Source organism: Garra rufa, chromosome 15, assembly GCF_049309525.1.
Source record: "Garra rufa chromosome 15, GarRuf1.0, whole genome shotgun sequence".
NCBI classification, from domain to species: domain Eukaryota; kingdom Metazoa; phylum Chordata; class Actinopteri; order Cypriniformes; family Cyprinidae; genus Garra; species Garra rufa.
Genome location: NC_133375.1, coordinates 2,977,278 through 3,002,010, shown reverse-complemented (window position 1 = coordinate 3,002,010; position 24,733 = coordinate 2,977,278). Strand labels below are relative to the sequence as shown.

The 24,733-nt window shown below is 37.0% G+C and overlaps 1 protein-coding gene across 2 annotated transcripts; it reads right to left on the bottom strand.

Moving 5' to 3' along the window:
• Nucleotides 1–833: 833 nt before the first annotated feature.
• On the bottom strand, nucleotides 834–24,032 carry rnf122 (ring finger protein 122). 2 transcript variants are annotated; one of them, XM_073819431.1, is made up of 6 exons: nucleotides 23,721–24,032; nucleotides 8,474–8,630; nucleotides 5,524–5,569; nucleotides 5,048–5,089; nucleotides 4,746–4,828; nucleotides 834–1,989 (listed from the first exon to the last, which is right to left on the bottom strand). In XM_073819431.1, exons 1-6 carry the CDS (start codon nucleotides 23,743–23,745, stop codon nucleotides 1,875–1,877), a joined length of 468 nt encoding a protein of 155 aa, XP_073675532.1. In that variant the 5' UTR covers nucleotides 23,746–24,032; the 3' UTR covers nucleotides 834–1,874. The 2 variants fall into 2 exon arrangements, with proteins under 2 accessions (XP_073675532.1, XP_073675533.1); XM_073819432.1 differs by having other exon boundaries at nucleotides 4,746–4,825.
• Between the last annotated feature and the right edge of the window lie 701 nt (nucleotides 24,033–24,733).

Below are 24,733 nucleotides of genomic sequence, written 5' to 3'. Positions count from 1 at the left end.
AACAAATCGGCAATAGACGAAAATACACTGTATGGGTCAAAATGATCTATTTTTTGTTTTATGCCTCAAATCAAGGGATATTAAATAAAGGTCATGTTTCATGAAGATATTTTGTACATTTTCTACCATAAATATATCAAAACTTAATTTTAGATTGCTTTTGCTTCATTTATACAACTTTAAAGGCAATTTTCTCAGTATTTAGTTGTATCTTGGTCAAATATGTCCTACAAAACCATACATCAATGGAAAGCGGTATTCAGATTTCAGATTATGTATAAATATCAATTTTAAAAAATTGACTCTGACTGGTTTTGTGATCCAGGGACACATATGCTTCTTTCTCATGTAAAAATGTTTGCAGTTTTAGAATTAGAGAGGTCATAAACATAATTGACTTTTTTGTGTTTGTTTTAGAGTGTACATGTAAAGAAATGATAAGAGAACGCTCTCAATCTGACGGCACCCATTCACTGCAGAGGATTCACTGGTGAGCAAGTGACGCAATGCTGCATTTCTCCAAATCTGTTCTGATGAAGAAACAAACTCATCTACATCTTGGATGGCCTGAAGGTGAGTAAATCATCAGCAGATGTTTACTTCTGGGTGACATATTTTTTTAAGTTAACTCAGGGAATAGTAAAATGATAAATAAATGTAGGAAATGACACATTTGAAATCCTTCCGTTGACTACTTTTATACTTAAATGTAATAAAATATAATTAAGAAGGTCATGTTTTATCACATCTATTAAACTGAAATGTATAAAGTGCTTAAAATATTTTCCCGGCAGACACACATAATCGAAAAAGAAACATGCCACACACAAAACTGCTTTCAAAATGTTCTTTTTTTCTTTCTTTTTTTTCAGTGTGAAAACATTGACTAAAACACTGCAGGTAGTAACAATGGCAACCAGGTTACAGTGAACAAACACAAAAACTTGAAATACAAAAAGAAAGCCACTTGTGTTTTCACTGGCAGCCCATTTCTGTGTCCAGGAACCGTGGTAGTGTTCGCTTAAAATCTCATGAGACAGTCAATGATTTGTGCACACATATTCTAGAATGAACAAGACATCGGTCACTACTACTGATGACTGTAAAACACATTCACACACTCATACACACACACACCCACACACACACACTGTGATAAAGTTCTTTGGGCCCAGTGCACTGTGCAGTTGCTGTTGTGTTCAGTGCTGGAATGATGTAAATCCTGTTTCCTCCATCTCAGCTGGTCTGATGTAGAGAATTTACAATACAGATATTCAGTTTATAATCCTAAAACCCAGAAGATGGGAGAGTTTCTCACAGGAGTTTGTTGGCTTTTAGTGGTCTTTACATTTAATTTTGGCACAGTTTGTTGTACAACACAAATACACACGTTCTTACCTCAAATGAGAATTTAAAACCGTTGTGTGCTTTAAACATTCGCTACAGAAAGTGTAAACTCGCATTCTTGTGGTAGTTCTTACTGTTTGTAGCAACTTGAGTTTCTAAAGCACTCAAGGGTTTCCTCATTTAAATGATTCATAAATCTTGAATTAGTGTTTCCCACAGACCTTGTTTTTACTCAACAATTAAAAACCCCTTATAAATTCCTGAGGGAACCTGTGGTGATTTAGCCTTCTGGGTTAGCATACAAACCGACATTATGACTCAACAGCTCAGTTAGCTTTCAGCTTAAAGCCTTAGCCTAGAAGTTTCATCAGTCAGTCGATGGTTTCCCTTAATGTTTTATCGAGAAAACATGCCAGTTGAGTTCACCAGTCTCACAATACAGTGAGAGTCTCAGTCAGGTCTGTAAAAAAGACTCCAGAGAGAGTTTTTGAAGTCTGATGTCAGTCTTCTCCAGAGGTTTCTGAGTGCTACACCAGCTCATCCAGGAGTGTGCCTATGCTCTGGTGCTGCTCGGAGGAACCAGCCAGGGGTTTATTACACATGGGGCAGACGCAGCGCACCTCCAGCCACTTCACCACACACCTGCAAACACATGTGCTGTGTTAAATCTGCCTTTTTTTCATTCTTTCATTTAAGTTGATGTAGTTGAAGTGTATGCACAGTTGAGGTCAAAAGTTTACATCCCCCTTTTAGAATCTGCAAAATGTTCATTATTTAACCAAATACCACGGAAATGCATGTTATTGTTTATTTAGTACTTACCTGAATAAGATATTTCACAATAAAATACATTTACATGTAGTCCACAAGAGAAAATAATAGCTGAATTTATAAAAAATGACCCTGTTCAAAAGTTTACATACACTTTATTGATAACACTGTGTTGTTACCTGAATGATCCACAGCTTTTTTTTTTGTTTAGTGGTAGTTGTTCATGAGTCTCTTGTTTGTCCTGAACAGTTAAACTGCCTGCTGTTCTTCAGAAAAATCCTTCAGGTCCCACAAATTCTTTGGTTTTTCAGCAATTTTGTGTATTTGAAACATTTCCAACAATAACTGTATGATTTTGAGATCCATCTTTTCACACTGAGGACAACTGAGGGACTCATATGCAACTATTACAGAAGGTTCAAACACTCACTGATGCTTCAGAAGGAAACGTGCTGCAGTAAGAGCCGGGGATGAAAACTTTTAAACAGAATGGAGATGTGTAAATTTTTCCTATTTTGCCCAAATATCATATTTTTTTCATTTAGTACTGTGTTTCAGAAGCTACAGAAGATACTTACATGTTTCCCAGAAGACAAAAAAGTTTCAAATTAAAAAAAGCTTTCACCCCCCTTAGCTCTTAATGTATGATTTTTCCTTCTGGAGCATCAGTGAGTGTTTGAACCTTCTGCGATAGTTGTATTTCAGTCTCTCAGTTGTCCTCCGTGTGAAAAAATGGATCTCAAAATCATACCGTCATTGTTGGAATGGGTTCAAATAGGCTACACAAAAAATGCTGAAAAACCAAAGAATTTGTGGGACCTGAAGGATTTTTCTGAAGAACAGCGGGCAGTTTAACTGTTCACGACAAACAAGCAACTATTGAACAACTAAACAAAAAAAAAACTTTTGATCATTGTTAACAAGTTAACAACACAGAATTAAAAATCAAGTGTATGTAAACTTTTGAATAGGGTCTTTTTTTTAATAAATTCAACTATTATTTTCCCTTATGGACTATATGTAAACGTGTTTTATGTGAAGTATCTTGTTCAGGTCAATACTAAATAAACAATTACATGCATTGTGTATGATCCCTCTTATTTTGGGAAAATAATAATTAATAATGAACATTTTTGCAGATTCTGAAAGGAGGATGTAAACTTTTGACCTCAACTGTATGTTTCACAAGAGATCTGCTAGACTGTAGTTTACTTCACAGTCAGCATGTTCATCATCTTTAACCTTGCATTAGAGGGGCAAAATGCTCTCTCTCTCTATTGGTAGCTACATATAGGAGCATATGATTTGCAAATATTTTATTGCAAATAGTTTTAAAAGTGACATCCCTGCTGAAATAAACTGCTAAAACCAGCCTAGGCTGGTTGGCTGGTTTAAGCTGGTCACCAGGCTAGTGTTAGAGGGGTTTTGGCCACTTTCTGACCACCAGCTAAAACCAGCGTGACCAGGCTGGGAGACAAGCTAAACCCAGCTACTTTCAGCTTAAAACAGCTAAGCTGTTTAGCTGTTTTTTCAGCAGGGATATCATGAAAATTGGACTTATGTTTAGATGCTATAATTGGACCCAGAAACGTGGAAAATGACAGCCCAGTAGCTTTGTTTTGGTAAGTCTTTCTCTGCAGGCTTGGGGAGAAAACGAGTGTGTCAGATTTTGCTTCATCATGACATATAAAGGGTATCTTATTATAATAGTGCCGCCCCTTAGTCTGCACATTTCCACACACGGCACCGCAATATTGTTTTTGCAAGAGACAACGGTGTGCCAGTTCTCAAGCAATGCCAAAAGATTGAGCAAAGCATGCTAACTGTTCTGTCTTTGGCTGCACTGTTAAGCACAGACAACTATTCAGAGTCCCAGCCTCAGAGGAGACAAGAAAGCGGTGGATTTATTGATTTATTTACAGTAAATTACGCTGCTGCCACACAGATCTAATATAAACATGCCTTTTCTTTCCCAGGGGTTTACCTTCACAGACATAACTAACTGTTTTTGTAACTCTTGTGTGTTTTTAACACAAACTTGTGTGTATTTTGTAGTTTAAGCGCAATAAGACATGAAAGAGAACTTAGTTTAGTACTCACATGCCGTGTGACAGACGCTTTTCTGTGCTTTTCTTAAATTGATATGGCTTTAAAATGCATGAATTCAGCATGATAGAAACTGTTGTTTTTTGGCAGAGGTATGAGCTGTAAAGGCACAGCTCTATTCTGGAAAAGGGGGTGGGGAGCAGCAGCTTATTTGCATTTAAAGAGCCATGCACGAAAACAGCATGTTTTTTGCTTCCACTCAAAATAGGCATTTTCAAAACGATATATTAAATGATCTATGGGGGTATTTTGAGCTGAAACTTCACGGACACATTCTGAGGACACCTGAGACTTACATTACATATTGTAAAAAGGAAATATCTAAAAATGGCATCATTACAAAAAGGGCCTAAATACAAAGGGAAACTGAGAATGTTAAAGAAACAAAGACCAGTGTATATGTAAACATGAAGTATGGAGTCTCCTGTCGTTCACAGAGCTGCTAACAATAGCAGGATGCTGGTGCTGGTGCTGCTGTTGCTTTATGAACACCAGCTGTTAGACTCCAGCTTATTACTCACCTCCTGTGAAAGGCATGTTGGCATGGCAACACTCCCAGCTCATCTTTCACCTTAAAGTCCTCCAAGCACACGGCACACGTCTGCTGTGGAGGGACGTCACATGCACCGCGGGGGTGTGGGGACACAAATAACAATGAGGAAAAGTGAAAAAGAAAGAGTGGAAATAACTCTTGAAAGCTTTTGAGAGTATAACAGCAAAATAAAAAACACATTTGATCATGGGTTTCAGAAGGACATCAGTTAAGGATGAGATTTACTTGCTTATTGGAGTTTATTGGAGTATTGACAGGGCAGTTTCTTACCCCATGAAGATTCAGCTTCTTCGGGTCTCCTTTTAAAATCACCTGTTATTTACACATATGCTGACAGTTAGTACAAATAGCCTTGATTAACATTATATGTGACCCCTTGACCACAAAATCAGTCATACGGGTCAATTTTTGGAAACTGAGATTTATACATAATCTGCAAGCTGATTAAATAAGCTTTTTTGTTGATGTATAGGGCAACTATTTGAAAATCGGAGGGTGCAAAAACACCGAAATATTGAGAAAATAAACAACCTTTAAAGTTGTCTAAATAAAGTTCTTAGCAATGCATATTACTAATTAAAAATTAAGTTTTGATATATTTACATATATTTGACCCATACAATGTATTTTTGGCTATTTCTACAAATATACCTGTGCTACTTAAGACTGGTTTTGTGGTTCAGGGTCACAAATGATCAAATCTAGGAGATGACCTCTTTAAAGCATATCCGCTTACTCTTTCTTACCTCTCTGTATCCAAAGCGTTCACTCTGGGCTTGATGTCTCAATTTACTATTGATGTCAAAAGAAAAGAAAAAGCACACAGTTACTGAAAAAAGAAGAGAAATGCAAAACTTCAATCAATAGTTTTGAATACTAGTGTTTACATGGTGAGAATGATGTTTAGAAAATGGCACATGCTCGATTGTGTTTAGAGTTTTAAAGTAGAGGTTTGCAGATTTGCAGTTTATAAAACACTGGAACACTATTTGAAAATGAATATTAGCCCATGATTTACTCATCCTCCAGTCATCCTATAAGGCTTTCTTCTTTCAGATGAATGCAATTAGAATTATATTAAAAAAATCCTTTCTCTTCCAATGGCAGAGGTTTATAATGGTAGTGAATGGCTGTTGAGATTTTAAAGCCCCAAAAGTGCATTTCATTTTCATGTTCTTGGAAAATTTAGAAAAAGTCTGTCTAATGGAAATAAAATTATGTTTTTAGATGTTTGTCTAATAGGACTGACATTATTGTCTGTAATGGACTGATGTGAGTGGTGGATTCTGGATAAAACTTAAGTGAGGCTGAATCTGTAACATGGTCAAAACAAAATTAATCATGGTGATTCACATAGGCGTGAGTCATTTTCAGAGCCGGGAATAAAAACCCAAGTTAAATTTTACTGGTGAATCACTGATTTGCACGGTAGTGTGTTCTGCTCACGACACAAGCTCTTGAAGGTCTAAACACTCCGCTCTTCAACGGCTTTCATTTGCATTTGACATGATTTACATACTGACCGATAGTCAAGTGCAAAGAGAGAAATAATAATACATTATAGAAGTCTTCTGTCTGTGCTTTGCAATGTATATACAAATATAAGAAAGGATGTCAGATAGATAAGTAAATAAAAGAAAAGATAGAAGACAAGAGAAGTAAAGAAAAAATTTAGGATAGATAAGGAAAGAAAAGAAATGGACAAGGACAAAAGACAAATGAAAAGAAAAAAGGTAGGATAGATAAGGAAAGAAGAAACAAGAAGAATTAAGAAACAAAAAAGGTAGGATAGATAAGGAAAGAAAAGACATGGACAAAGACAAAAGACAAATGAAAAGAAAAAAGGTCAGATAGATAAGGAAAGAAGAAACAATAAGAAAGAAGAAACAAAAAACGGTAGGATAGATAAGGAAAGAAATGGACAAGGGCAAAAGACAAATAAAAAAAGTAACAAGGTAGGATAGATAAGGAAAGAAAAGACATGGACAAAGACAAAAGACAAATGAAAAGAAAAAAGGTCAGATAGATAAGGAAAGAAGAAACAATAAGAAAGAAGAAACAAAAAACGGTAGGATAGATTAGGAAAGAAATGGACAAGGACAAAAGACAAATAAAAAAAGTAACAAGGTAGGATAGATAAGGAAAGAAATTAAATGGACAAGGACAAAAGACAAATGAAAAGAAACAAGGTAGGATATATAAGGAAAGAAGAAACAAGAAGGAATAAAAGAAACAAAAATGTAGGATAGATAAGGAAAAAAATGGACAAGGACAAAAGACAAATGAAAAGAAACAAGGTAGGATCGATAAGGAAAGAAAAGAAATAGGTGGAAAAGAAAAGAAAAGTCTCAAAAAGGTCAGATTTATGGGCCATTCTACAGAACTGATTCAGAGTTGGAAACGTCTTGAAAAAAATATATTTTTCCACAAATTTTGTATGTATGCAAATTATCCAAGGTACACATTTCTAGTAACTGTGCAGTTAATTCTCATATTGTATTTTCAGAAAGTTTTGGAATATTTGTCCTCTCCCCAAATTTTAGGCTTTTTGGTTTTTCATAAAGTGTTTTTTCAGACTAGTGGAAAGAAAACATCCACAAAACACTGTTAAGTGTTTCTTTTATAGCACTTTATCTATTTGTGTCAATAGATTTAAATTACAATCCATATTTTTTAAGGCCGTTTTCTTAAAATGAGTTTTTTCTTCTACACTGAGACGTAAATCTCCACTTCAGCAACATTCACACAAATCAAACTTTGCCTTTTTATTCCTGTCTACATCCTGAAGGTTTGTACAGAAGGATTTGTTCATATATAATTTGCTTGATTTTATACAACACTTTATTCCTCAAAAAATGGTAAAAAAAAATAGTGTTTCCTGTCTTTTTTCTGAATGATGTGAGGAAATTAAAGAACCAAAATTCCCTCTGTAAAAACGTGACTCTAATATGTGAAAGAAATTAAACAAGAATTTTAAAACTGACTTCAACCAATGTTTAGATTTTTGTACTAGCAAATTAGCACATATTTAATTAAATAATGCCTCATTTGCATATTTAAACCTAAGATTTTAGAAAACTTGTAATACATACAAGGTCATAACTATTCGTTTTTTTTTTTTACCCTATTCACCTGCAGTGTCTCGCCTTTAAAACAACAATGGATAAAAATGCAAACATATATTTCAATATCATTTTCAAAAGTTAAAATTTAGGGGTTAGGGTTCGGGACAGCAACCTCCCAATTGAAAGTACCCACTAAATTATGAATTTATTTATATTAAGCTTACTGATATTTTAAATATTATTGTGGGTTTCAAAAGATTATATAAGGATCTCAGTAAACATCTAAGAATTGAATACTTAAATGCTTTTTAAATGTGTTTTGGTTTTGAGACAGCAGTTTGGACCAATTCTGTAGAATGGCCCATATAATGAAAGAAAAGGTTGGGATATTTGTATTGGCTTGTAACACAATAACTCCATTAAAAACAGCTCGTCTCATATGTTGGTGTCATGAAGCGTCCTGTTGACGTCTGCATGTGTACCGTCAACACTGCAATTTCCTGTTGACTTTCACCGCCGACTCGCCACACTATTGTTCTACGGCTAATCAATGATCTCATAAGATACACATGCCTGTGTGCAAGTCTCAACACCTGTGTGTGTGTTCGTGTGTGCGTGAGATCACACTCACCTTATAAAATAGCAGCAGAATATGAGGCTGAGCACGAAGACGAAGATGCCTGTGCCGAAGATCACCATATAGATATTGAGAGGAAGGTCCTGGAAGGTGACGGATGGCATAGTGCAAGTCTTATTGGAGTAGATCAGTCCCAAACCGCAGAAGCACCCTATACAGGGAGCGAAATCTTATCAGTAACACATACAACATGAAAAAAAAACATCATTCAAACAGAGCTTATCAGTTAGATGTCTATATTAGATCACAAATATAGCTCTCCTTTCATCTGACTATAGCGCTGATGATGTTTCAGACTTGAGTCCAGCACTCACTGGACAAAAACAGGAAATATTAAGGGCTTTCACTCAGTCTAGATTCTCTGTAAAAGGAAACACAGGTGTGTGAACTGCTAACAATCATTATATCATTAGAATTTGGTTCCAGAATTGTGAACGTCATCCTGCAGAATCCAGTGACCATTCTTTTTGAAAAAATTGTGTAAAAATATCTAAAAAAAACTACTTGCAATTAATAAACTGAAATAAAAATGCCACTTAAAGGGATAGTTCACTCAAAAATGAAAATTACCTTATGATTTACTCACCCTCAAGCAATTCGTAGTGTATATGACTTTCTTCTTTCAGACGAATACAATTGGAGTTATATTAAGAAATGTCTTGGCTCTTCTAAGCTTTATAATGGCATTGAATGGGTGTTGAGATTTTGAAGTCCAATAAAGTGCATCAATCCATCATAAAAAGTACTCCACACAGCTCCAGGGGGTTAATAAAGGCCTTCTGAAGTGAATCAATGTGTTTGTGTAAGAAAAATATCCATACTTAGAACTTTCTGAACCAATCAAAACAACTGATCAATCACAGAGACCATTCACTCACTTCAGATAGTGCTTTCAAACAGAGCTGCATTTCCCAAAAGTATCATAAGAAAGCACTGATGCTTGTGGGAACAGTAGCTCAAAACAATGCTTATCAGAGACCAGAGAAAAAAAGAGTTGTTTCACAATGAACAAAATAACTAAAAATAGCCTAAATAATTTGTGCATTTATTTAAATTAACATTTGAAGTTTATTGATCATGTTTTGTAGTAAAGCCAGAATAAAAATGTTGCATTATGTATGCTATAGCCTGTCACTGGCAGCCCCTTATGAAATTAAGTATTTTCAACTATCAGTTTTGTAGTTACCACTACAGTAAACATATTTTAACCACGTGTAAAAAATATAATGTAATAAGTTGCAATTAAGGTATATTAAATGTTACATTTCAAATATAAAGTTATAAATATAAAGGGATATAATTACACATTTTACTCTTAGTAATTTAATAAATGTAATAAATTAAAAGTTTAGAAGTACTATCAATATCGACGATACTGGCCTATCTGTATCGTATCGAAAAAACTAAATAAGTGGTATCACCCATCCCTTACACACTTTACTGAAGTTTAAAATCTCAACAGCCATTCACTGCCATTAATAAGCTTGGAAGAGCCTGGACATTTTTTAATGTAACTCAGATTGCATTCATCTGAAAGAATAAAGTCATATACACATAGGATGGCTTGAGGGTGAGTAAATCATGGGCTAATTTTTATTTTTAGGTGAACTATCCCCTATAATTTTAAGGTGTTGGACAGGGTTGCCAAGTATGCGCATTTCCTGTGGAATTACACTAAAAAAATAAAGGTGCTTTAAAAGGTTCTTCACAGCGATGCCATAGAAGAACCATTTTTGGTTTCACAAAGAAGCATTCAGTCAAAGGTTCTTTAAAGGACCATCTCTTTCTTACCTTTTTATAATCTGAAGAACCTTCTTTCATTACTAAGAACCTTTTGTGAAACAGAAAGGTTCTTCAGATGTTAAAGGTTCTTTATAGAACCATTTAGACAAAAAAAGGTTCTTCTATGGCATCGTGAAGCACCTTTATTTTTAAGAGTGTAGGCTTCTTTTACACTGTTGGACAAACTTTTTCCGATCTTATGTTGTATTTTGGTGAGCCTGTGTAAATTGTAGCCTCGGTTTCTTGTTCTTATCTGACACAAGTGGCATTCAATGTGTCTTCTGCTGCAAGTTTTGACATGTTGTGCATTGCTCTTCTGCAAATCTTGGTTGCAACGACTGGTTCTTTGAGTTACAGTTGCCTTTCTATCAGCTTGAACCAGTCTAATCTTTCTCCTCTGACCTCTGGCATTAATAAGGCATTTGCACCCACAGAACTGCTGCTCGCCAGATAGTTTCTCTTTTTTGGTCCATTCTCTGTAAACCCTAGAGATGGTTGTGCACGAAAATATTTTTTTCAGCTGAAAATGGTCAATCATTGTCATGTTTTGGGCTGTACTAATCAGGGAAAAACAGGAAAAACATTTGGAGTACTACAGACTGCCAAAAGTTATAACAAATCAAGGAGAAGTGTGCAATAAACTGTCTGAGGAACAAAAGGCGTTTGTGGTTGGCCAGACTGAACCAGGATTTCCAGGACAAGAATCTTGACAACTTTCATGTTTGTTCTTATCATTACCAGTCACCTACCTGATATTCGGCTAACCATTTAATTAATACTGCTTGTGCATATCTTTACCACCTATTAACTTTAGTTTGTCAAAATATTGCATGCTTTCCTTCTCTATATGATTTAGCAGCTTCCACACATTCTTCCATGGTTTAGACAGCATAAATTAGCAGAACAACGTGTTCAGTAGTACATTAACCGTGCAATATTGTTTACATCCAAGTATAATCAATATGGCCGCATGACCAAGTAACTGACCAAACCATGATATAAGTCCAAAGCCTCTATATGCATGATTGCCTCTATATGCCTCTATATGCTTGATGCGATACACCAGCCTCATTAAAGGGATAGTTCAAAAATGAAAATGTTATGTTTATCTGCTTACCCCCCAGGGCATCCAAGATGTAGGTGACTTTGTTTCTTCAGTAGAACACAAACAAAGATTTTTAACTCAAACCGGTGCAGTCTGTCAGTCATATAATGACAGTGAATGGCTTTGAGAGTCAAAAAAACATACACAGACAAAACCAAATTAAACTCTGCGGCTTGTGACGATACACTGAGGTCTTAACACATGAAACAATCGGTCTGTACAAGAAACTGAACCGTATTTATATAGTTTTTTTAACCTCCAATCCACCACAGTGTCCAACTGTCCTGATTGGGTTTACAACAGCTGGCACGTGACTTGAGTTGATCAGGCTCAAAAGTTGGGAGTCAGTGAAAAGTCAACACCCCCGGATGAAAACGTAACAGTGCCGGCTGTTGTGAACGTGCTCAGGACAGTTGGACATTGCGGTGGTAAAAATGATATAAATACTGTTCAGTTTTTTGCACAGACCAATGGTTTTGTGTATTAAGACCTCAATGTATCGTCACAAGCCGCAGGGTTTAATTTGGTTTTGTCGCTGTGTATGTTTTTTTGATTCTCAAAACCGTGGGTCCCATTGACTTCCATTATATGACTGATAGACTGCAACAGTTTGAGTTAAAAATATTAATTTGTGTTCTACTGAAGAAACAAAGTCACATACAATTTGGATGCCCTGGGGGTAAGCAGATAAACATCAAATTTTCATTTTTGGGTGAACTATCCCTTTAAATTACAGTATCGCATTATATCTATAATTTGCACTGTAAATGTGTATTACTGTGACTTTAAAAGAAAAGCAAGAAAAACAGATCTAGGACCTGATGAATGATTCAAAGCTCTCCAACTTCTCAATTATCAAGAGGTCCCGTGGGTCGCCGCTACTCTTAAAGTGCAATTAGAATGCTGATTGAGTCTAATTTCCCTCCGTAACTCATTAAAAAAAAATCACTGATTCTGAGCAGCTGGCTGAAAGGAAATTCCACCAAGCACTGTTACACCAATACACAACATTGGCTGGGTTTGCAGTCCAAGCGCACAGCGAGACATTGCATTCTTTAGTAACACATCTGTGATTTGTGATTGGACGAGTGCCCTGTATAACTTCCCCACTTGCTGCGTTCATATTGTTCAGGAGCAGAAGTGCCCAAACCACTAATAATGAATAGGTGCCAGTGGTTTATATATCGCAGACCTTCATTATGCTCACAGCCATTTGTTAGCAGCTTGTACAAAACAATCAAGAAATGGAGGAAGCTTAAGAACATTTCATTCGATTATAAAGAAAATATCTTAAACATGATGTTTATTAGGGAACAGGAAGTCATTTGCCATTTTGTGCCCAATGCGTTTCTCCATGACCTAAAATATTATTACAATTTAATATAACTGTTTGTTTCCTACTGTAATATGTTTTAAAATGTAATTTCATCCTGTGATGCAAAGCTGAATTTTCAGCATCATTACTCCAATCTTCAGTGTCACATGATCTTTCAGAAATTATTCTAATATGCTGATTTACACTGAAACATTTCTGATTATTATCAGTGTTGAAAACAGTTGTACTGCTTCATATTTTTGTATAAGCTTACGTTACGGCAGCACTTCAAAAGAAAAACACATTTGGATGACACTTGGTACGAGGTTCAACAAATGAAACCAATAAACAGCGGCTCTTTCATCTCTGCTTTCTCTGTCAGCTCTTCACGAGTTACCTGGACCAACGGAAATCAATAACATTGTCATTTAACATCATTTCTGCTGAAAGTGAGACACGTCTGCCTCAAGTAGAGCTGCGCTTCCAAGGAGGGAAATCGATAGCGGAGAACTGGCGTAGTATCAGTCTCTCCACTTCATTCTCACACTCCCTGCTGACAAAACTACTGATAATGGCCTCAAGAACCTCAATAAAGTCTTTTGAATATATTATTGACAGCTGACTTAAAATAGGAGGCGTCTTCCCTTTCCTATTCTTCTGTTTAATGTGTAAATATTACCGAATGCTGGCAGACGATCCCAGTCAGCTGTCTAGTAACTGTTTATCAATAAGCTCTTTTCCTCATGCTTGAATAAACATTTCAGCTAATAAACATGTCATCTGTTTTTCCAACATTAATTATTTGATTAAATATTTTATATATACAGTTGAGGTCGAAAGTTTACATACACCTTGCATAATCTGCAATAAGAGGGATCATACAAAATGCATGTTATTGTTTGTTTAGTACTAACCTGAATAAGATATTTCACATAAAAGATGTTCACATAGTCCACAAGAGAAAATAATAGTTGAATTTTTAAAAAATGACTTCGTTCAAAAGTTTACATACACTTGATTCTCAATACTGTGTTGTTACCTGAATGATCCACAGCTGTGTTTTTGTTTCGTTTAGTGATAGTTGTTCATGAGTCCCTTGTTTGAACAGTTAAACTGCCTGCTGTTCTTCAGAAAAATCCTTCAGGTCCCACAAATTCTTTGTTTTTTTTTTCAGAATTTTTGTGTATCTGAACCCTTTCCAACAATGACTGTATGATTTTGAGATCCATCTTTTCACACTGAGGACAACGGAGGGACTCATATGCAACTATTACAGAAGGTTCAAACGCTCACTGATGCTCCAAAAGAAAACCCAACACTGCAAAAACTCTTGTTTCCAGCCAAAATATCTAAAAATTCTTAAATCAAGAAGGATTTTCTAGACAAGTAAAAATTATTCTTGTTTTCAGAAAAAAAAAGTTAAAATTAAGTGAGTTTTTGCTTAAAACAAGCAAAATAATCTGCCAATGGGGTAAAGAGACTATTATTTCAGATTATTTTGCTTATCCCATTAAATTATTTTGCTTGTTTCACGCAAAAACTCGCTTAATTTTAACTTTCTTTTTTTCTGAAAACAAGATCATTTTTACTGGTCGAGAAAATCCTTCTTGATTTAAGAATTTGTAGATATTTTGGCTGGAAACAAGAAAAAAAGTCTAAGTAAGAAAAGCATTTTTTTGCAGTGAATGCATTAAAGCCAGGGGTGAAAACTTCTGAACAGAATGGAGATGTGTACATTTTCCTTATTTAAACTAAATATAATTTTTTTTTTCATTTAGTACTACCCTTAAGAGGCTACAGAAGATTACATGTTTCCCAGAAGACAAAATTAGTTAAATTTACCCTGATCTTCAAATTCAAAAAGTTTTTACCCCCTGGCTGTTAATGCATGGTTTTTCCTTCTGGAGCATCAGTGAACGTTTGAAGCTTCTCTAATAGTTGCATATGAGTCCCTCAGTTGTTCTCAGTGTGAAAAGATGGATCTCAAAATCATACAGTTTGTGGGACCTGAAAGATTTTTCAAAAGAACAGCAGGCTGTTTAACTTAAGGACAAACAAGGAACTCGTGAACAACTATCACTACACAAAAAAACAGCCGTGGATCATTCAGGTAACAACACAGTATTAAGAATCAATCATCTTTTGAACAGGGTCATTTTTTGAAATTGAACTATTGTTTTCTCTTGTGGACTATATGTAAACATCTTTTATGTGAAATATCTTATTCAGGTCAGTACTAAATGAAAAATAACATGCATTTTCTATGATCCCTCTTATTTTGGTTAAATAAAATTTTGTAGATTCTGCATTCATTCTTCAGCTCAGTCTTATATTCACAATAAAACATTAGATTGAATGTCCGCTGAGGAAAGCCACATCTTTGTCGTACTATCCTTTGATCTGTTATGGCTGATTTCCGTCGTACAAGTTGTTGTTGAAAGTAAAAAATTAACTTCATTGTTTACAACCCTGTTTCAGTCTCTTTCAATATAAAAGTCTTTACTGCTGACTCACAATGAACAATGTAGCTAAAATCACCATCACAAGCACACACACACACAGAGTTTCCCAATACCAAATACTCTTATTAAATACTACTATCATTTACATAAAATAGCCTATAATTAATTGAATAATATTATTTAATAAACAACAACAACAGGCATCATAAAAGTTGCTTGGCAATTCAGTCAAAAGTACAAAGACAGCGCTCTCATATACATCATTAATGCTTCATAAAGTGATATGCCAAAACTATTTGCTCTGAAAACAAATAATAGATTAATGAGACCAAACACTGCATTAGATTTATCCAAAACCAATTATATCTCATGTTTAACCACTTTAGAGACATCAGAGCAAGCGGCAAATTCCAGAAGAACTAGTTTCTCTTGGCAGGTTAATAAGTGCTGAATGGCTGCTGATGCCCTGGAGCTCATATCTCCGAAACCCTCTAAGTAAATTTTCATTTTTGTTTCACAAACAGCTTATTTGAACTATAAACAAGTACATTCTCACCTTAAAACCTCTTAAAACTACATTCTGTGACACAAAAATAGTATTATTTTTTAAAATTATACTAGATTTGGGCGTCCACCCATTACACTCGCTGTGAGAAAAAAATGTAAGCAGAGTGATACAAACGGAGATGCGGTATCACTACAATATTGCACTCCTCACAGCCAATCAGATTCGAGGACCAGAAAGAACTGTTGTACAATATATATTATGCAAAAAATGAAAAATAAAAAATAAACATGTATAAGGTTTGAAATACACTACAAGTGTGCATTCAATAAGCGTACATCTTTTTCACAAGAGGTTGTGTACTGTTTGCGACACACCATAAATAAAAAATCAAGCAGGAGGTGAGATGAGGGTGTGTGTGGAAGAGACAAACATAAGAAGGCGTATAAATGTACAAACTAGGTCACTAGAGTTGTTTGCCATTTAACAGACACATTTGCTTCAGTAACAGAAAGCCATTTGCGGAGGCCGTCCCGCAGGAGCAACCTCGGGGTGAGGAATCTCTCAGCGGCACAGCAGCGATAAAGCAGGGTTGAGTCACCCTTTCTTGGGATTTAAACTGTTCTTTTTGTGTTGGCAAAGCAGATCCTTAAACAAACCACACATTTGCCAGCAGAGCTCTCTGCAAACCTGCTGACCTATATTGCGAGGATGATGCCGGTGTGAAAAAGACGGGCGCTTTCTGGTCTCTGTCTGATATCGAGAAGATGTAGCAACACAATGACTCTAAAGCCGTAATAACTGTTAAAATGCAAGTGCATATTTTACCTTTACATGAATGTTTAATTGCCATTAAAAGAAATATTCACCCAGAAATTAAATCCTGTTATTGTTTACTCTTTTTCATTCTTCTGTGGAACACATGCTGAAGACTGTACTGGCTGTGTTTAATAAAATGGCTGCTTTTCTACATAAAGCAGACCCAAAATGTGCATTTCAGCTCTTTCAGAGCTTTTTCATTGAGTTTTACATGAAATATTAACAACCCCACGAGATTATAGAGGGCTCTCATCTGTGAAGCACTTTCAAGACAAATATGGAACGACCTATAAATATGAAACAAGGACTAAATCGAACATTTTTAACAGCCCTCAATGAATCTCAAGAATCTAGAAAGAATGAGAAGTAGATCTTTGTTAAGTACTGTATGTTATATCAAGCTGTTTGTCCCTTTAAAGGTCCACTGAAGTGCCTTGAAACACGCAGCTGTATTCTATGTGGTGACGTACTTTTAACTGAAACAAAAACATATCGCCCAGCCCCGCCCACTAATGTTGAATAGCCAATAGCGTTCCATTAATATCTGCTCGGGCCAGAGCCGTTGAGCTCGGTAAAGCCGCATTTTTAAGCTTATGACAGCGACAGACTAATAAATTACCCCACAGGTTCAATATGAAACTCTTGCTAAAACGAAATAGTGATCATAATCATGCTGAGGCTGTGTAGTTTAGTACATGCCGATCGCACATATGATCTGCTCCGTGTATTGCGTCTCTGTGTAGGGGGCGGGACACTACGGACTCTAGAGAGCATTTGATTGGACAGAACGTTTGATGAGAAACTGAAGTGCACGGTGATATCATCCAAATCCTTGATTCATATTGGCGGAAGTGACGAGACTGTAAGTTTTGAATGCTCATATCTTGTAAACGCAAATTTTGTCATTGTTTTGAAGCACACTAGCTTATAGATAATCTTAAGGATAATATATTCATACTAAAAGCCAAAAAACTTTAATTTTGATTTCAGGGGGACTTTAAGTGTCAATAAAAGTGAGTGTGAGGTGCTAAATAGTACATGTGTATATGTGACCCTGGACCACAAAACCAGTTGTAAGTAGCAATAGCAATAGCCAAAAATACATTGCATTGGTCAAAATGATAGATTTTTATTTTACGCCAATAATCATTACGATATTAAGGTAAAGATCATGTTCCATTAATATAATTTGTGAATACTGTAAATATATCAAAACTTAATTTTTTTATTTGTAATATGCACTGCTAAGAACTTCATTTGGACAACTTTAAAGGCGATTTTTTAATGTTTTAATTTTTTTGCACCCTCAGATTCCAGATTTTAAAATAGTTGTATTTCAACAAAATATTGTCCTATCCTAACAAACTATACATCAAAAAATAGAAAGCTTATCTATTTAGCTTTCAGATGATTGACCCTTATGACTGGTTTTGTGGTCCATGGTCACATATAATTTATTAACATTAATTTTGTCCTCAAAATCAGTGACAGTGTGGTTTAACTAACATGATGAAAGCCTTTTTATAACATAACAATAAAACCACAAAAGAGAGAAAATCGCAATCCAATTCTAGTCAATTCACTGCATGTGAAGGTCATTAAATTTGCTAAAAACATTTAGACCTTTTAACGGAAACAAAATATATATATTTTTGGTTAAGTCAAATGAAGTTACCCCTAGAAAACTTAATGTTCATTATTATTATTAGATATTCCTAACTCAAAAACATTTACATTTACATTTATTCATTTAGCCGACGCTTTTATCCAAAGCGACTTACAATTGGGAATACAGCAAGTGATTCATCCTAAGGAGGCAGATCAACATAGGAAGTGCTTAAAAATACCACATATCAGGCGTTGTTAGAAGAGTGCAGGCTAGAAAGGGAGGATCAAGAAAGTTTTTTTTAGGGATGCACGATATGAAAAATTCTAACCGATACCGATAGCCAATAATTAAGTCCTTCTTTTGGCCGATGCCGATACCGATAACCAATACATTCATATTTTTATATGATAATTTTGTGCACACAGGAGAATACAAAATCTAAGATAAACTAATGAAATTTATATTATATATCTGGGTCTAACAATCATAACAAATAGTCCTGACTCTTCAAAAATGTTTTTATTTTTTTGTGTAAGGCACCACAATTCTAAATAAAATAAAATGCTTTGACATTTTGTCAACCTGGAAAAAATGAAAAGTGCATCATGGAGTAAAGTCAGATGTCCAAATGTCTGTGGTAAAGCTTACATGCAGTCCATTCTTATTGATCATATTATGAATGTGTGCAGCAGTCAAATCGTATAAGGCGGGGAATAAAACATCAGAGTTGAGATAAAAACATCTCAACTTTTCAGAATGCTGCAAGCGCAACGCAGGTCATGTGACACTGAAAGCACTGGCAAGGTGGAGAAACAGCTTATCAAAGCTGTACAGGAATAAACATTTTTAAATAAATTTGATAACAGAGCTACTGCAAGCGATTTTTAATGCTGAAAATCGATTTATTCTTTGCTGAAACTACCGCGTCTTTATGGAGAGCGCATGTCATGGCTGCTTAGCAACGGCAGACGCCACTGGAGCTCAAACTACAGAGCGGTTTGGCAAAGACTTTGGGTTTGGAAAGAAAGAGAAGGCGGCGCTTCAGCATTTTCCACGCGTTTTTAGGCGCGACATGTGAACGGACCCTAAAACAGATTCACCGCGATGACGACCGCTGAAGTGAGACATAAGATTGTTAAAACTTAACGGCTTTTTACCTCCTCTCGGAATCCTTGCTAAACATGTGTTGCAAATAGCAATAGCATCGTCCTCCTCTGTCACCAGGAAAAACTTCCAGACCTGCGAAGGCGATGATGACGACACAGATGATGATGTATTAAACGCGACAAAGGCCGAGAGTCACTGCAGTTTACAGCTGCAGTCACTTGCACTCGGAAAGCAGATGAATCTCTGATAAACCAGACTGATTGAGTGATTTACCAGCAAGAGTACTTTATCGGATCGGGTTTCATTTATTTATCGGAGCAATAAAAATGACGTCATTTTTACCCATATCGGTCGACAATTTATCTGTTCGATAAATATCGAATATAAATATATATATTTTTTTTTAATAGAGTCACATAGTGTCGAAAAAGCTGTCGCTTGAAAACTGTTAAGGAGTCTGCATTCCGGATAGGGGTGGGAAAATCATTCCACCAGACAGGAACGTTGAACGAGAATGTTCTGGAAAGTGATTTCATGCCTCTCTGTGGTGGTACAATGAGGCGTCTTTCACTAGAGGATCTCAGACTTCTGGAGGGAGTGTAGATTCGTAGTAGTGAATGGAGGTAGGCAGGTGATGAGCCGGTGGCTGTCCTATAGGCCAGCATCAGTGTCTTGAATTTGATGCGGGCTGTAACCGGTAGCCAGTGCAGGGATATGAAGAGAGGTGTGACATGGGCCTTTTTGGGCTCATTGAAAACCAGTCATGCTGCTGCATTCTGAATCATTTGTAGAGGTCTGATTGTACTTGCTGGAAGACCGGCTAAAAGAGCATTGCAGTAGTCCAGCCTGGAAATGACCAGGGCCTGGACGAGGAGTAGTGCAGGAAGCTCTGTTAGGAATCTTTAAAAGTCAATTGGTCATCAAAGATTACACCCAGATTTCTGGCTGAAGTCGATGGAGTAATTGTTGATGAACCTAACTGGATGGAGAAGTCATGTTGTAAAGTTGGAGTGTCAGGAAAGACAAGGAGCTCGGTCTTTGCTAGATTGAGCTGTAGATGGTGTTCCTTCATCCAAGCAGAGATATCCGCCAGGCAGCCTGAGATCCGCGCAGCTACTGATGGACATTTGGTTTGAATGAAAGATAGAGCTGTGTGTCATCAGCATAGCAATGGTAGGAGAAGCCATGTGCCTGTACGATGGGGCCCAGAGATGTAGTATATATGGAGAAGAGGAGGGGTCCAAGAACTGATCCCTGAGGAACCCCAGTGACCAGTTGATTGGTTTTGGATACCTCCCCTCCCCAGGCCACTCTGAAAGACCTACCAGAGAGGTAGGATTTGAACCAGCGAAGTGAAGTCCCTGTGATGCCCAGCGATGAGAGGGTGGACAGGAGGATCTGATGATTCACCGTGTCAAAAGCTGCAGATAGATCCAGCAAAATGAGTACTGATGATTTGGAATCAGCTTTTGCAGTCTGCAATTAAGGCTTCAGTGACAGACAGTAGAGCAGTCTCAGTTGAATGGCCACTCCTGAACCCAGACTGGTTAGCATCCAGTAGATTGTTTTGTGAGAGGAATAAAGATAACTAGTTGAAAACGGCTTGTTCCAGTGTTTTTGCTATGAATGGAAGGAGAGAGACAGCTTTATAGTTGTCAATAAGTGAAGTGTTAAGTGTAGGTTTTTTGAGCAGTGGGGTTACCCGGGCCTGCTTAAATGTAGTGGGGAAGGTGCCTGTGAGAAGAGATGTGTTGATGATGTGGTTAAGCGCCGGTAGGATTGTAGGAGAGATTGCTTGGAAGGTGTGAGGGGATAGGATCTAAAGGACATGTCGTCGGATGGCTGGAGAAGAGAAGTAGGAAAGGGAGGAGTTCCAGCCATGGGTGTGGTCAATTGTAGTTCTTGTATGTGTGGAGCTGAGAACTTATTACTGATAGATGTAGTTTTGTCTCCTCCGGCTGTGCCTCGTCGCGCCGTCCCACCGGCTCCTACGGACTCCTCCCTCCCTTCGGCACAGCCTCCATCCTCTGTCGCTCCGGCTCTGCCGCGGACCTCCAGAACTCCGTCTCCGCCTCGGTCGCCTCCTGTTCCACCTTGGCCCTCCAAATCCTCGGCGTCACCCTGGATCTTCAGCTCTCCATCTCCGTCTCGGGCTCCTCCTCCACCTGCTCCGCCTCTGTCGAAGCCCGTTCCCTCCACCATGGCTACTCCCTCCGTCGGCTCCACCGTGGGCCGTCATCATGGCTGTGGTCTGGGTCCTGCTAGTTTCCTCCTGCTTCGGGTCCCTCCTGTTTCCTCCCTGGCTCCTCCCACCTTCGTCGCCCCCTTGGACTGTCTGCTCTGCCACTTGGACTTTTGTTTTGGTCCCCCTCCTGGGGTTGCGTCCTCCGCCAAAACCTCCTCCATGGACTCAGTTTTTTCTGTTTTTTCCGCCCTTGTCTGTTTTGTTTTTCTTTTTCTACGGCGCAAGGACGCGCCTATTTGGAGGGGAGTGTAATGTCACAGTTCTGCCTGTTTTTCTACTTGGTTTCTCCCTTTGTCTCCCCCCGTCGATCTGTCTGCTTTGGTTTTGCCCTGGTTTGTCCTGATCCCCGTCACCTGTGCTCAATGATTAGTTTGTCTTTATAAGTCTGTCTTTGAGTTCATTACACTGTCTGTCTTTATTCGTGAATGTTGTCAACGTGTGTGGAAGTGATCTGTGTTCCTGCCTGTTCATCAGAAGATTATATTAAAATAGTGTTTATTGTGTACCTCGTCTCTCGTCTCGTCCGTCCAGCACATCAACTCATAACACAGTGTCAGTGTGGTGTAACTAACATGATGGAAGCCTTTTTATAACATAACAATAAAACCACAAAAGAGAGAAAATCCCTTTTGACCAATTTTCATGTGAATATCATTCAATTTGCTAAAAATATATTTATTTTGACATTTTAATGAAAACATTTTTTTTTTAAGTCATATGAAAGCAATCCCTAGGAAACTTCATATTCATTATTATTAGTAGATATTAATGACTCAAAAATGTATGATTGTTGTAAAAATGCCATTTGAAAATTTGCCCTTAAAGTCTATTCAAGTGTACAAAGTAAGTAGTATTTGAAGATTACACCACTTGAAATTTTAGTCATTCAATCAAACTTCTTTTAAGTAAAAATGGACTAGTCTTTTACCAAAATATCTGAAACTAATATAGACACAAATATTACATTTGTCACGTATCTGGTCTATCCTGTCATTATGAACTCTTGCACCACACATCATGGACTTCATTTCCCACAAGCCACTGCTCTAATCACTGCATTCACCTGCTCTCACTTTACTGATTACTGGTCACAGCTGCACCTCATCACACTGTCTGCATTTAAGCCACTCACACACACAGCCACCTTGCGAAGTCTTATTGTTCCTATGGTCGTAATTCTAAGCGTGTTTCTCTGTGTTGGATTATCTGTGTATGACTCTGGACTGTGTACCCCGTTGACGATTCCTGCTACCTGCCATTGCGACCATTGCCTGTCTATCGAACCGTTTCCCGGATTACCTACGTTGTTCCTGTTTTCTGGTGATTATTCTGGCCTGTCGACATTTCTCAATAAATGCTGCAATTGGATCCGCACGTCTCTGACCCCCTCTGTGACAACATTACTATGACCTGGCATGTGGGTTTTAAACTATATATATATATATATATATATTATTTTTTTTTTTTTTTTTTTTTTTTCTCGGTATCTAGAAAACGTTATATGGGTCAATAATATAAGACTTTTGTCTGTATATTTTAAGTTATTCAAATATCCATTAACAATTTGTATTATTTCATTATAGTATCTACTGGCATCTGTTACATATAATAATACATAAATCATATATGAATATATAATTTAATACTAATTTCCTCCAACAAATCAGTGTCAGTGCGGTGAAACTAACATGATGGAAGCCTTTTTATAGCATAATAACAAAACAGAGAAAATCCCTTTCGACCAATCTTCATGTGAAGATCATTAAATTTGCAAAAAAAAAAAAATCATTTTGACATTTTAACAAAAAATATATACAGTACAGTCAGTTCAAGTCAAATGAAGCAACCCCTAGAAAACATCATATACATTATTAGATATTCATGACTCAAAACTGTATGATAGTTGTAAAAAAAGGCCTTGAAAAACACATTTGAAAGTAAGTATTTAAAGATGACACCACTTGACATTTTCAGTCATTCAATCAAACTTTTAAGTAAATGTGGACGAGTCTTTTATAAAAATGTCTGAAACTAATATAGACACAAATATTACATTACTATAACCTGGCATGTGCGTTTTAAACTATATTTTAAAAACATTTCCATTTTTTCGTCATCCCAGACAGCCTTACTTGTCATTGACCCATATAGCAAAATCTCATTGTTATGAACACGGTGTTTGTGTAGCCATATGAACCCAGCCAGCCCTCAATCTTCTACCTTCTTTTGTTGTTTTAATATAGTAGCCTACCAAATCCCACAATGTTTGAGGAATGATAAAGGTAGTCTTACCGTTGCACCACTGGAAAGGGTGCATCAATCCACCAGTGCGGTTCCTTTATATGAAGGGATGTGTGTTTATAAACAGAGAGATGATGCCCTCTGTCTGTCTGTCGCTCTGTCAGGCCATTCAGCACATCTGGATTCATCTGACTAAACGCAGTCCTCAGACGTCTTCATAGCGATATCAGTCGTATCATTCGGTCAGGCAGTGAATACATTCACATTCACGACATTTGCCTCGTATTCTGCCGTTTCCACGCGTTTAAGTCCAGTGAACAAAACACGTCCTTCGTTCTACATCTGATCGCGTGTCGTGGCTGATGTTGGCATCCATTGAGAACTAAACAAGAGCAAATTAAAGTCCCTCCCAGCCGGAGTGATGGGCACAAAATCGAGCCAATCTTCTTCTGCACACTTCTCCACTGTCATCTGTGACTCACTTATGAAGACATAAACAAGACGGGTTTTCTGGCTGTCATTTTGTACATTCGTATGACTACATTGAATGTCATGTATAAGTAATTGAAATAGACATAGCACAATATGCGATGTGTAATTGCAGATGATTCCAAAAATAATTAGCCCACACTTTCTGGAGAAAATCTGAGTGGTGTTTGTCAGCACAACACTCATGACAATTATGCTGGATTTTTGTGTATGATGGCATGAGTCAAAGAAATCACCCTCAAACCTAGTTGTGAAATATGACAGAGGCCCCCAAGGGCCCATAACGGTCCCCAGGATTGCCTTCACAATAGGGTGGTACTGAGATATTGGAGGGGCCCCTGAACTGCCACAACTGAAGGAGTCCACCCAGCATGTCTTTGTCCTGAGGGGCCCCTGAGGGCCTCAATACACAATAGCCCACCAGTGGTTCTATGATGTTGGTCTGTAGAGGGTTGACAGGTTGGTGCAGGGTTTATTTACTTTATTTAGATTATATTTTTAGCCTTCATAGATATTAAAATATGATAGTTATATTGATATTTCATGATTTATATAGTACCTTGAGCAAATCTGTT

Coding starts and splice junctions, on each gene's coding strand:
- rnf122 (XM_073819431.1), bottom strand. CDS start 23,745: ATGCACCCTTTCCAGTGGTGCAACG. Junction 5,090..5,523: donor AACGCTTTGGATACAGAGAG/GTAAGAAAGAGT, acceptor TGTAAATAACAG/GTGATTTTAAAAGGAGACCC. Junction 1,990..4,745: donor CAACATGCCTTTCACAGGAG/GTGAGTAATAAG, acceptor ATGTGTTTGCAG/GTGTGTGGTGAAGTGGCTGG.